Source organism: Vidua chalybeata, chromosome 12 (genome assembly GCF_026979565.1).
Source record: "Vidua chalybeata isolate OUT-0048 chromosome 12, bVidCha1 merged haplotype, whole genome shotgun sequence".
Classification (NCBI taxonomy): domain Eukaryota; kingdom Metazoa; phylum Chordata; class Aves; order Passeriformes; family Viduidae; genus Vidua; species Vidua chalybeata.
The window spans coordinates 7,540,812-7,554,463 of NC_071541.1; the positions used below are offsets into that span (position 1 = coordinate 7,540,812).

At 45.1% G+C, this 13,652-nt stretch overlaps 1 protein-coding gene across 10 annotated transcripts in view; it reads left to right on the plus strand.

Moving 5' to 3' along the window:
• Positions 1 to 13,652, plus strand: part of CADPS (calcium dependent secretion activator) — a 206,935-nt gene that overhangs the window by 173,764 nt on the left and 19,519 nt on the right. For 6 of the 10 annotated variants that reach the window (XM_053953716.1, XM_053953722.1, XM_053953717.1 and 3 more), the window contains 4 exons: positions 2,374 to 2,448; positions 3,519 to 3,602; positions 8,687 to 8,719; positions 11,321 to 11,428. In XM_053953716.1, coding sequence (XP_053809691.1) covers positions 2,374 to 2,448; positions 3,519 to 3,602; positions 8,687 to 8,719; positions 11,321 to 11,428 — 300 coding nt within the window. Of the gene's footprint in view, positions 1 to 1,038; positions 1,054 to 2,373; positions 2,449 to 3,518; positions 3,603 to 8,686; positions 8,720 to 11,320; positions 11,429 to 13,652 lie in introns of all 10 variants that reach the window. The other 4 variants (XM_053953714.1, XM_053953720.1, XM_053953715.1 and 1 more) reach the window with 1 other exon arrangement.

The following is a 13,652-nucleotide window of genomic DNA, read 5'->3' on the forward strand; positions in this document are numbered from 1 at the left end:
CATGCACAGGCTCCTGTCCTGCTCTCAGAGCTGTGGTTTTATTCCATTGGGGCTCTTATTTGCTTTTGAAACAAGCTTGTTATTGAACATGCATCAGTCAGTGCATTTCACGGTGAATTGCTTTGCACATAGCTAGTCATGATTGAATTCAAACTCATGACTTACATGATGAAAGCAGATAGCTGAATACTTGTTTGCAAAGTTTTACACACACAGAAAATGCAGTTGCGGAAGGAAAACATAATGGGAGAGATGCCCCAATATATGCACAATCCCTTCTCCATTTCCCTTAGGAAGTCCTGGCTGTGTCTGCCAAGCACATCAGCAGCTTCTACCTGTACCAAGCTGTTACAGGTCCCTGTTGCCCCACAGCTTCATTCTAGCTGTGCTGGGAAAAGCCAGGTCAATCCTGCTGATAAGGCCTAGCTCTGCATTAAAGATTAATCATAACTATGATCCCATAAGGGACTTGTGTATGTCTTGACCTGCAAAGCAGGACATGGAATGGGAGCTGCCAATGCAAGTATCACCCGCTTGTTCGTGTATGTTTTCCCCCGCGTGGGCCCAGCAGATCGCAGCCTGTGGCGTGGCGGTGCCGGTTTGTCCTCGTGTCCAGGTGAGGCTCTGAGTGTCCCCAGCCACACCTTGGGCTGGAACGTGCTGTACCACGTCCCCTGCCCTGGCCCTGCTGCCCCAGTGAGGGCTGTGTAGCTGCCCCAAGGCTGAACCCTGCCGGTTCCCTTCCTCTTCGGAGCCAAACAAAACCGTACGAGAGTGCCAGGTGTCAGCTACAATCCGGTCCCTTCCCACTGTTTTACTGCCACCAAATCCTACAGGTAGCGATCTCTGGTATTTCAGCGAAAGGAGGTTTTGACCCCATTTCATTTTCCATTGCTTATTGTTTCTGTGCATGATGCTGCTGTTCTCATACGTCTCTTTTTTTAAAAGATTTTGGTTTATTTATTGTTTATCTTCATATGTTCTTTTTCCTGTCTTTTGCACTTTCCTCTTTATTTCTGTCCCCAATCATCTGAAAAGTTTGCAAAAGAGTGGGTAAGTGTGTCCTACTTTTATTTTCTTTTTCCCAAATTCCTATATTAATGTTACTGCCATAGAAAAAAATCCCCAAACTGTAGAGCAGTTCAGAGTACCAATCAGACACTGAGACCAGCAGCTAGCATTTGTAAAGCCCTCACAGTCTTCCTTCCCAAAGTCTGATTAGTATTTAAAGCAGATTTGTCTCTTTCAATGTGATTTGATGTTAACATTTTAAAACAATATTAATGCCAAGTGGTAATGAATATAGTGACTAGCACCAGTGCTTGAAATGTTTGACTGAAAAATCAAATGTTTTGTGTTGGAAAGCAGTCATAATCAGTATTTTCTCAGTCCATTGAAAATAAGAATATACTGTATGTTTTCACTAATTAAATCTTGTATTGGAAACAGGTCTTTTCTAAATTAGTAGAAGACTGTATTTTAGTACCTATTCTAGCCATATTGCAGCTGATTGCATCAGAGCTCCCAAGCTAAGCAAGGTTTGGCATGTGCAGAAATTGGGTTGAAGACTCAGAAACGCTGGTGCTTCAGGCACAGGCCTTGGTCAGCCAGTGCTGAGCCACTGCCACGGGATCTGCCATTGCCCGGGGCTCAGGGCTGCACTGCCTGCTGGCTTTTGCACGGGACAAAAAGGCTCGTCGTGGTTTGTTGGGTGGTTTCTAAATCTATCTCACAGTACAAAACAGCAAAGCGTTTGAGTGCTTAACTTGAGCCATGTGCCAGCTGAACCCAGGGTAACACAGGTTCAGCTGCTTTGCTGCAGTAGGTGGGAAGGGTGCAGCACCATTCCCAGTGGTTGAGCCCACTGCAAGCACTCCTGGAGCAGCACATCCTCCCCATGTCCATGCCAAGGGTGGGGTGGTTTGTGGTGCCCTTGGAAGGGGCTGCCTGTTCCCCTCCAGCAGCAGGTGTCTGCTGCAATCCATGTGCCAGGTCAGGATAATGCCCACAGGATAATGAAGTGGAGCAAAGAAACTTCAAAATCTCTAGGAGCACTGCGTGCTGGTTCTCACAGGATGGTAGAACCTCCCCTCCGACATCCACGCGTGGCTCCCAGAGCTGTGGGCACACAGAACAGGGCAGGGTTTGCCCATGCTTCAAAACTGATGTAGGATTCTCCTGAATTTGAAGTCTCTCCTACAAGTGTAAGTAGTCACTGGCCACTGCAGTGGGGCCCAGGGTAATAAGCTGCATAATTCTTTGGTTTAATAGTATTTATTGTGGCTTACCAAGGGAAGAGACTGACAAGTGTAGAGCTGTTGGCTGTGATCAATGCTAATATTTTCCTCCCCCTCTCCTTTTATTTTTCTTTAGCACCAGTACCATTCAAAAATAGATGAACTAATTGAGGAAACCGTCAAAGAAATGATAACACTCCTAGTGGCAAAGGTAACCCTCGGCTTCAGGTGAAGTGATTCACTGTTAACGTTGCATCTTTAATATGTGCGTTTCCATTAAAATGTGACACATTAGGATGTTGAATTGGCTTCTTGTTTCTCACAGGCAAGATCATACATCTCCCAGTCCTTTCATGGTGACTCTTTGTTGATAAGGAACTGCGTGAGACGTAGTACTCTGCTAGCAGGATTGCCATACTGGGCCAGAAGTGGCTTTAAGGAATGGGTGTTATGTCAATGGGGTAACACCCCATGGTCAGCATCACCCCACAGCACTGGGGTAGCTGCAGTCAGGGGGTGGCACTGCTAAATGCTACTGCAGAGCCATTGGGGTGGCATGCAGAGGTGGTCACCACTCCTACACACGAGGTTGTGTGGACAAAATAGCTCATCTTGTGCAAGATCACCATATGCTCTTCGAAGAAATTAATTTAGAGATGACAGTAGTGGGAAATACATTCCAAAATGTCAGGTTTAATTGTTTGGAAATTGTTTTTCATCAGAGTCAGCTTCTGTAGCTTAGCTGCCAGCATTCCCCTTGGGTGGTTGTGTAGGTCTGGTGTGCTGCGCTAACACGGAGGGGAATTGGTATGTAAGGAGAAAGATGGTGGGGTGTGTTTTCCTCTAGTTTCAAACTTTCTGCGAACAAGTCATCCCTATTATACAGTGGAGACCTTTAAACATAATCCACCAACATATGCCAGTTCAATTCTTCTGCAAGAATACCCAGCTAGCTGTGTGCTTGCCACTGCATACTGGGAGCAGGAACCACAGCCTTCCCCATCCAGAGAGGCTCGGCTGGATTCCCCACAGACTGCACCCACCTCCTGTCCCCTGCACCACCCAGGACACTGAGGGGTAATTCCCAGTGAGCAAGAGGTGCACCATAGCACCCAAAAGGAAGCACTTCTTTCTCCCCATTCCCTGCCCACTGTGCTCAGGGAGAGGTGGTCCAGTCCTTTGGCAATGCTGAGAAGTCCACTGGTTCCTTTGAAGGTGATGCAGATTTTTACACCCTTGTCCAGCTATTAAAAATAATTGCAATATTTTTTGTCTTTATAGTTTGTCACCATTTTGGAAGGAGTCTTGGCCAAACTGTCTAGATATGATGAAGGGACTTTGTTTTCTTCATTCCTGTCATTTACTGTAAGTACAGACTATATTTCCTTTCTTTTTCTTTTTTTCTTTTTTTTTTGAGTTGTAACCTCCTGCTCTCCCAGGACTAGATCAGCTACCTAATAATTCTTCCATTCTGTGATATTTGATCACTTTAACTCCCACATGAATAGCCAAACAACCTGTATGCAGTACATAAACATCCGGGATGCACAGAGAAAAGCCATCTCCATCCATTGTTTAGCTTCAACTTCCTCTACAGAAGTAGAGGATACATATGAAGATGAAAAAAGCCTGCACTGTACATGCAATTAGCTTCATTGTCACTTCATGTGACAGGTGTGTTCTTTTCAGTCTTCTGGCTGTAACAGTGACCGTTAAATAGTAAACAGCAAAATAAGGGAGATCTAGGGAGTGACTATGTGTTTCTAAAAGAGAACAAGGTAGGAGAAATGCCATGAGGTCACGAAGCACAAGGTGCTTCTAATGCCATGTTTCTCCCTAACACAGAGGAACCAATTCACAGCTCACCACATATTTCCTAGCAAGGTATAGGACCAGACCAATATCTGTGCAAAACTGGCCTCAGTATCCAGCAATGGTTTAACAATCAGAGCTGTATTCCAGAAAAGTGTTGTGACAGCTTCTTAGGATGAACACATGGCAGCTGATTTCCAAAGGTCTTCTGAAAATGTATGTGCCAGAAAGTTTACAGGAGTGTCTCTGTGCAAGGAGGACTTCACTTCTCTCAGCTCACAGACACTTGTGCACATGAATGCCTGTGGCTGAGCTGCTTGGAAAGTTGTGCTCACATTTCACACCCCGGTCCTGTCGCCTTCATGTGCAGCCTTTCCTGCACTGACTTGTTCACAGAGACTGGGCAAGAGGCAGAAGGCACTGCTCTGCAAACTGGGAAGGCTTTCCAAAATCTCATTTTGGAGTTGTCTTAGTTCCTCGCAAATGTCTGCTGTTTGCTACTCTTGGGCCCTTTTGCTGAGTTTGAGGCAGTTTGTAGGATCCATCTGGAAATGGAGATGGATTTAGGAAGGCTTAACAGCAGAGGCAAGAAACTGCTCTTGGCAGCTTTGTGTACACAGTCTGGCAGCTTATCTGAACCACCGTGGAGTTCAAACTAAGCATTCTGCCTTTTCAGGTGTGCTGGAGGCACTTTGTTCTTCAGAGAAGAGAGGAAGGGAGGGTGTTCCATTCACTGCCCCGCAGTGCAGCTCTTCTCCCTGGATAAAACCTGTGTGGTTACAGCTCCAGGACTGTGCTCACCTGTGCTTGAGGGGATGCAGGGTATGGACTGAGTTGGATACCTGGATACCTTCCGTCACTCCAGTGCTGTGGAGGGTTAGGAAATGCTTGTGTGCCAGCAGCAGAGGATGTGGAGGCGGCAGCTTTCCAGGCATCGGAAGTACCAGCATCAGCCCGTATAGACAGTGTAATGTGCAGCCCTTCCTTCCCCGTGAATCCAAGCTGTTCCTCGGTTGATGCTGCGCTGCTCCCACCACATCCTACTGTTTACACTGCCAAGTGCTGCTCCCTTTGATTGCTGAGCAAAGCCCGGGCTGCACCTGGGCTCTGGGCACCTGTCAGGACCAGCACGTGGGTGCATAGGATTCAGGCATCCTCTCTGCTGCTCCTCGGACACTTACTGACAGTTAACTGCCCCAGCAGCAACAAAGCAATCTGTCTCACTCCAACAGCCCCACAGCCTTTGAACGTGGCCCCAAAGCCTGGATTTCATGAGTTTTCAGTCAGGAAGGGATGTGTATCCAAAGAGCTGCTGTGCGTGGTGTGTGCATATCTCCAGGAAAGTGTTGGTCTCTCGCCCACAGCAAGTGGGCTGGGTACATGACAGAAGAGCAGGATTGCTCCTTCCTGACAAAAGGATGTCTCTCGCTTTGGCCCCCATATTTGCTGGGAGCCATTGGGAGAGAGGAGGCTGAGGAGCAGCCCTGACCCCTTTGGCACTGGGCTTAGCAAGTCTCCTCTCCCTGCAGTAGTAATGTGACTTGCTGTGTTTAGTCTTTGCAGTGATAAATACAGAATCTCTCTCTTGTTACAGCATGCTTGCACCACCTCCCACGTTTTCCCTGTCTGAACAAATACAACAAAGTGTGATGGTCCAAGCCACTGAGCTCCAGAAAGCATTAGTCTCCCACCCCCTTCCACCAACTTCTTTCATCGCGTGTTTTCCAGGCGCTCTGCAAGTGACATGTACTCGGGGGTCTTGTGACAGACAGTTTTATCACCTAGTAGGATATCCTCATTTCCAATTCTTGCCTCGAAATTCAAGATAAAATTAATGCATCTGTTGTCCTAATAAATTCTCACTAGCCACTTCTCCTTGCAGAGCACTTTGAGAGGAAAACACCCTTCTAAATTTGGCCAGACTTTTTTTTTTCTGTTTGTTGCTACATTTGAGTGCATCTTGGCGGCAGCAGCCCAGGCCCTGGCTGGGTGTCTGCATGTGCAGATCCACTGACTCACAGGAATGCCAGCTGCTAAAATTCCCTGTAATCTGGACGGCCTCTGTAGGCAGAGCATTACACCTGTGGTAATTATAACCAAAGATTCCATGCTACCCAAGGGAGACAGAAGTAAAAGATCTTATTTTTGTTCTGCGCAAAATTTGTATGGTAAACTGAGATGTTTCATGGCAAAGTCACATACTTTGTGAAAAACGGCAGCCTAGCAAAAATCACACAACATCCGGCAGTTTGGAAATTTCACTAAATGTAGCCAAATCTGACTTTAAAGAAAAACAAGTAATTATTCTGATTAAAGGAGAGTGGGCAGGAGAAGCAGCTCAGTTTTTTTGTGGGTGGAGGGAGGAGATCGCAGGAAGCTGAGTTATTCTTGTCGCCTCTTGGCTTTGGAGAAGGTAGTTTGAAAGTGGCGCTAAGCTGGACCCAAGAGTGCTAAATTCACACTCAGCTGGCAGGTTTGCCTCTGCCTGGCTTCATGCTTGTGTGATATTTGAAGGTACAGGTGTAAGGTCCCTGAGCAAGGACCCCAGCTTGAGTTCTTGCAGGCTGTTGAGCCACATCATTTCCAGGCTTGTTGGGCTTTGCTGCTCAGAAAAACTGCTGGTTTGGTGCTCGCATGGGCACCCTGACTGCGTGGGTGTGTCATGACTGCCTGCTCTCCTGGAGCTGCATCCACTGGATGGGCTCCAGCTGCCTTCGCGCACGGAGGCTGAGGCTCCTCCGCTCCCATTCCGCAGGAGCATGGGATAGCACTTCACCACCTCCCAAGAAAGTTGTGAGGATAAATGCAGAGACAGGGCAAGGTGTCCAGCCAGCTGTCTGGAAACAGGAATACCTGGAGTCAAGACAAGTGTTTTCTCTGGTGCTGGTTTTGCTGTCTCCTTCATAAACTCACATGCTAGGACCTGCCCCATCCTCTGTCAGCCAGACCTGGGGTCACACCGCAGCAGCAGGCGCTCGGTGCCCTCCTCCTGCCCTTCCCTCTGTTCTTGCCCCCCGGCTCGGCAGCCTGGGCGCTGCCAATGCTCGCCGCGTTCACCTCGGCAATTACCACCAGTCTGGTCTTTTGTATCGCCTCATTGTGCTTAATTATGCACCCCCCACACACACCATATGAGTGCTTCCACCCACTCTCACATTCTGTCTCACACATACATTCATTCTCTCATTCGGGACACATAATTTATTCATCCCAAGATGCAACTGTGTGCGTGTTATATTTAGGCTGTTTTAATGGTAGCTTTAGAAATATTTAAAAGCAGGTGAGCTTTTACACCCAAACAAAGATGGCCGGCAACGCTTACCCTAATTAAAAGCAGAAGCGTTGTGGAAAATCCCAGCCATACTCTTTCTAGACACTGTGCCTTATGCTACAGTGGGAAAAAGGTCTCTGTGGCCAGCTGGGCACTGCTCAGTTGGAAGAGTTGGCCCTGACGTCAGGGGCCATCCCGCCTCCCGTGCCAAGCAACGTGCACCCTGCTGCATGGAAAATCACAGACAAAGTCATTTTGGGGTCTTGCAGATCACACCAGCTTGTGATGACACCACAGAGTGCAGTGTCCATCTCTGATACCCTCCCTCCAACAGTGTCTTCTAAAAAGGGAGGAAAATCAGGGGAAAATGAGATAGCTGTTCAGTCTGGGAAGCAGAAAAGCTTCAGAGCACTTCTGTGTGGCATGGCATGAGCACACTGCCCCAACATAGTCTGCAAGCTCTTGCCAGCATCAGGGCCAGCAACAAAAGGGAAAATAATAATTTTTGTTTTGAATTCACTGATGTGGAGGGGGAACAAGTGAGTGCAGGAGAGGCTGCATGTGAAGGCAACAGGGACAGGTTGTGAAACGTGAACGCAACTTTCCAACCAGCCCAGCCACAGGCATTCATGTGCAAAACTTCTCAGAAAACCTTCAGCCTAGCAAAGCATCACAGAATGGTTTGGGTTGGAAGGGACCTTAGAAATAATCTCGTCCCAACCCTCCTGCCACAGGCAAGGACACCTTCTACTATCCAAGTTACTGAAAGCCTCATCCAGCCTGGTCTTGACAATGTCCCAGGCTGCAGCCTGCACAACTGGGGGAAGCACACCGTGGACAGGACTATGGGAAGGGAGCAAAATTAGGGTCCTTTCTTGCATGCAGCTTGGTGCAGGCCCTTGCCAGCCTCACCATCATGCCCCCACTCCCAGGGGAGCTGCCGTTGCTCCTGGGCTTCAGCTCCCAGCAGGAGAGGCATGCAGTGCCTTGGGAGACACGTGGCATCAGGTGGAGAGCGAGGCCTCCGAAGAAAATAACGATGTCTTCTTACGAACCCCGTCTTCCCCCGCTCGCTGAAGTAGAAGCACAACTCCCACACTATCATCTGCTGCTATTAGAGCTTTAGCAGCAGTAAAGTTACCTCTCCAAAAAAAAAAAAAAAAAAAAAAAAAAAAAAAAAAAAAAAACAACAACAAAAATACCACTGTTTTAGACAGGAAAGTGAGTTTCATCACCCTTTTCAACCTACTCAGCATTATGTTGTCCCAAGTCTTAGCTGGAGATGGTCTTAGAGAGTTTAAAGAAAAAAACAAAGACCTGAAAAGGTACTGAGATGGTGTTAACTCTCTTCTTGTTCCTTTTACAGGTGAAGGCTGCTTCCAAATACGTGGATGTACCCGTAAGCACAATTTAAACAACTTCTGTCACAGTAATTTGCATCATGCTTTGGTTTATGGCATGTGTAGCAACCCACATTATGCATTAACAGCCAAGATTGAACCATGGGCCTTCATACTTCTAACATTTGAACTGGAAAGGATATCTCCATTATGTTAATAATGAGCAGTTACTCTCTTGTGGAGACCTATGAGGCTGTTTAGGCAACAATTTGCAGATGGTGTCAAAAAGGTACCATATTTATGCAATTGGCTTGAATCATATTTGAAAAAAAAATGGGAGAGTGCATTCTGTTGATTCTTCATTTGGACTTGTGCAAATACAGTATAATTTCCAAACAAAAAGTCCAGACATGTTAGAACTGAGCCAACACACATCTAACACATTAGCTAATCTATTTTATTTTTGTTCTTCTAATTGTTGGTTTATTTTACTCTTTTGGAAAATGACTTTTTTATTACTTTGGGGAAATGGTGATGAGCTACCAACATGTGTTTGGGAAATTGTTAATGAAAATAATTTTTTCCATTTTTCTGTAATTGGTGTAGGGAAACTGTACATCGTCTCCTCTAATTAGACCTTGATTCATAAGGAAAAGAGCCCTTAATGTTCTTAGACAGAGCACTTAACTTGCCAGAAATTTACATTTAAATTAAGTTGAAATGTAATATATGAATGTTGGCTGGAATAAGGGGTTACTGTAGCATTTACAGGCAGAAAGATCCTGAGCAACTGCAAATGCAGAAAAACAGATCTTAATATACCACACCAGTTCCTGCACCCAGTTAGACTGGGCAGTGGAAATCAAGAGTAACTCAGTTGAGTCTGATGATGTGTATGTATAATGTGTGTATATTTAATGCAGGTGTATTGTTCTGCATGTTTTCATATGACAATGTGATAAATTTATCAGATATCTTGGACATCATCTGCATTTGTTTTTTTTTCAGCCCTTTAGCCCAATCTAAATGTTGCCTACAAAATTATCATATCTTGAGCCTAGCATGGAAAAGACAAACTCTTGAACACTAAGAGGTGTTGCTTGGTTTAAAATACTCCAGTGCAGATCTTGGCATCCTGTTCTCTCAGAGTAATAAAAGCAAGATTTTGAGAGCTTTGGGAAGAAAAACTCAAAATTTATTTCTTGCCCTGAAAATGTGGAGATCCTTCAGATGAAATGTCCTAGTTGTTTAAGTGCATCTTAAATATTTAGTCATCAGAAATTGGAACACAGAACAGCTATTTTAAGTAACTTCTAGGGCAAAGCATGGCCTTCTCTGAGGACTCTATATTCCAAAAGGAAAGCATTTCCAGGGAAGTGGTCTTAGTAAAATGCTATGTATCCCTTTCTAGCTTTTCCAAAAGCTTTGTACCTTGGACACCCATGGGAGGTCTGCAGCAGGGTCTGCTCCTCTCCTCAAAGCCAGACAGATGCTCCAGTTCTTTGTGTAAATCAGAGCAGAAATCATTCATTTGGGTTAGTTTTCAGTTGTTTCCCCACCTGCCCTTGGAAATGAAACCATATTACAGTGGCTTCCTTGACAGCCTCAACATTTTTAATGAACACAACCACCAGCCCCACACACCTCCCAGACCTGTGCAGAGGCCACCCCATGGTCTGTGAGCCACTGCCTTTCCAGGGGAAGGAGAAATAAAAACCTGTTTGACTAGAAGACAGAGGGGAAATTCTGGTGTTGAATGGAAACCCACCACTTAAATTTAATTCCACAAATGTTAGTTAAATCTAAATCTGTAATTCTGTTGCAATTGTCTTGGTACAAACCAATCCATCTACTCCTGCCTTGGAATGGGCACGATCAGCAGACTGAAAATTGCTTGAAAGTGTAACACTTGACTATTGCCACGCTTGTGTTGTCCTCATTGTTTTTCAAATTAATACCTTGTCATTGTTGCAGTAGGTGTTAAGAAATGTCAGTGCCTTCCCAAGGGCCAAGCACTGGCCCTTTGCTTGATAATTGTTTGCTTTGTATTAAAAAACTCCCTTCCTACTGCTTTCCAAACTGTCCTCATTTTCACCCTGGAAATTACATGGATGTGCTAACTAACTTCAATTTACAGCGGCTGACAATCGTATCTTGCAGAGAAATGATACTCTGTGATCTGAGGTAAATCACAGTAATGGAAACTAATGACACTAGTTATTAACAAACTTACAATGTGCCACACAAATTTAAGGTTTTGTGGCAGCTCTTGTAATGACTCGTGTTACCATATTTTAATGGGTTTCATTTGAGGTAAGTTTGAATCCAATATATCAAGCAATGTGAACTCAAACAAGATTTTTTTTTTTTTTTTTAAGTCTTTTCCAACCCAGCTGCTTCAGTTCCCATTTGCTTTAAAGCAATGCTGTTATCCCCAAAATCTTGCATGCTTGTAGGTTCCTCTTTAAAAATCAGTTAAATTCTGCAGAGAGCTGTAGAAATGTGACGTCAGGTAAGTGTTCATCAGGTAAGGGCAAACTGCAGGAGGACAGCAGGAGATGGAAGAGAAGGAAAAGCAGTGATGAGGCTGCACAGAGAAGCTGCCCCCTGCGTCACTATTCATGTTTTTCTCTCTCTCTCTTCTTCTCTCCTCCATGCAGAAGCCAGGAATGGATGTTGCTGATGCCTATGTGACATTTGTCCGCCACTCTCAGGATGTCCTGCGTGATAAGGTCAATGAGGAGATGTATATAGAAAGGTTATTTGATGTAAGTAAATGCCCTCTCCTCCTTGGACACCAAGCAGGAGAGACCCAAAATGTGACAAAATAAGACAGGAGGATAAGTCACATTTTGAGAAAACTTATTGGTTATAGCTTTAAAAAATAAATCTTTCCCTTCTTTCTGACTAAGGCTTGTATCTGCTCTCTGCCTGCTTACAATCTCCACTCTAGTCTACTGTGTCTTAGTCTGTGTGTGGATTTTAAAGAAACAGTATCTTCTGAGAGAGCTCTTTAATATGTTTAAGCTTGTGTAAATTTCTCTGTATCAGAACATCTCAGTCATTGTTCTCACTGTCCAAATTTGAGCCAGGTTTTTGGCAGAGATGTTTCCTAAAGGCCAGCTCTTCTGCAATTTTTGCATTGTTTCATTGACAAGCACTCCAAATCTGACAGCAAATTTAACATTCTAAACTTTAATTTTAAAAGCTAATCAAAACAGAGCTGATTATGAATGGGCTTTGATATAAAGGAGGACTGTGTTGTGGTGTCTGCCACCAAAGGTAAATTTGAGACATGCTCTCTTTGATGAAGATGGCTGGTAGGAACTGACCCAGATGTTCACAGCTAATTTGCAGTTGGACAAGATCAGTTTGTTGGACTGTGAGAGAACAGTGACCTGTGATGCCTGAGTTTTTTAGGTATGGATGCATGTCAAAAGTATCTCTGTTTCCGTTGCTTTTGTTTTGTTACAGCCTTTCTGTCCTTGTAGCTGTTCTATAGTAAAGGTTTTCTGTTGATGACCAGGCTGCAACATTAGTGTTTCAGTCTCTCTAGGGTATTTGTCCATATCTCAGTTTCTGTTTGAAGCAGCTTCTTTCCCTACTTTCCTTCCTTCCATCTCTCAGCAGTGCCATGTCTCAATCTCCTGGCTCTGGAACTCTGACAGCCTTCTGTGCTTTCTTTACTCACTCTTTTGCTTCCTCAGTGTGCAGGGAAAGCTGCTTTTTCCCCAGCCAACCTCTTCCTTCACTCAGTACTTCTCTTTCTGCACATTACCTGTCCCTCAGAAACCTCTTCTTCCTTTGCAATTCCCACTCTCTCTTTTCCTCATAACTTACCAGATTAAAATGGAACTTATCTCTCATGTCAAATGTTTTATCACATTATATCAAGTGGCATGAATTAAGAGTCAAATAATCTTACTGTGTACATCTACTAGCATGACCCATATCCACTGAGAATGCCTCATTCATGCACAGAGCACAGCAGTGCCTCCTCCGGGCTCGGCTCGTGCTCGCTCCGGGGAGAGTTTGCAGCGTGAGCACCAGACGCAAATCACCCATCAAGCAGGCATGGGGAGAAAAAACAAAACATAAAACAAAAGACTGTCGCTTCCATCTGCAGCGGGCCTGCGAGTGCATTGCTCGTTTGTGTTGAAATTTATTCCATGAGCAGTTAAATTTCCAGAGCTCATCTGGACTGTTCTTTTCAATGCCCACACTGCCTTTTCCCTCATCCTTTCCCTATGATTCACAGTTGGTGTGTTTGTACCGATTTGGGCCATTATTTCCAATTTTCAAAAGGCTGTAATTAACACAAATATTGATTTCAGTTTGATCCACTCATACTTGGTTTTACCAAGCCATATTTTAAACAAATTAACAGTTGACATGGACTAAAAAATGAAAGAGCAGCTACCTTGGTAGAAAGCAAAAAATGCAAAACCCTTCTTTCCCTCCCTGCCTTCCTCAAGTCTCCCTGATCCATGTGGAATTAAATAATCAAGGATGGAGTTTTTACATTGCTCTGCCTGTTTTGACTTACACTGGCTGCAGGCGGGAATTGCAGCATGTGGGAGCTGTTCCCATTCCTGTTCCTGATCCTCTTCCCATCCCAGTGGGACAGAGCTAGTCTAATGCTGCTGGCATGTTTGCATGTGTCTCATGTGTGTGAGCGTGTGCCTGTGAGCAGGGCAAGCTGCGGGGTGGTTGCTTTGCAAGGAGGGAATGGATCATGCCAAGCCCTTGTCACCCAAAACTTGCAATTACGTTTTGAGCAGTCATGTATTGTCTTTGTCAGGTTGCAGCTGAAGGGGCTGGCTCCTGTGGTCAGCTCCTATCATGGCTCAGGTGCTCCTGGTGGGTCAGTACCAGCACAGGGTTTACATGGGGGTCATCAGACTCCATTTAAGTTGGTGCTGTGTTCACCCATGTTTGTGTAAAGGCAGGAGCATATGCTTAACTCTATTATTGAGCTTAGAAAGAGCCCTG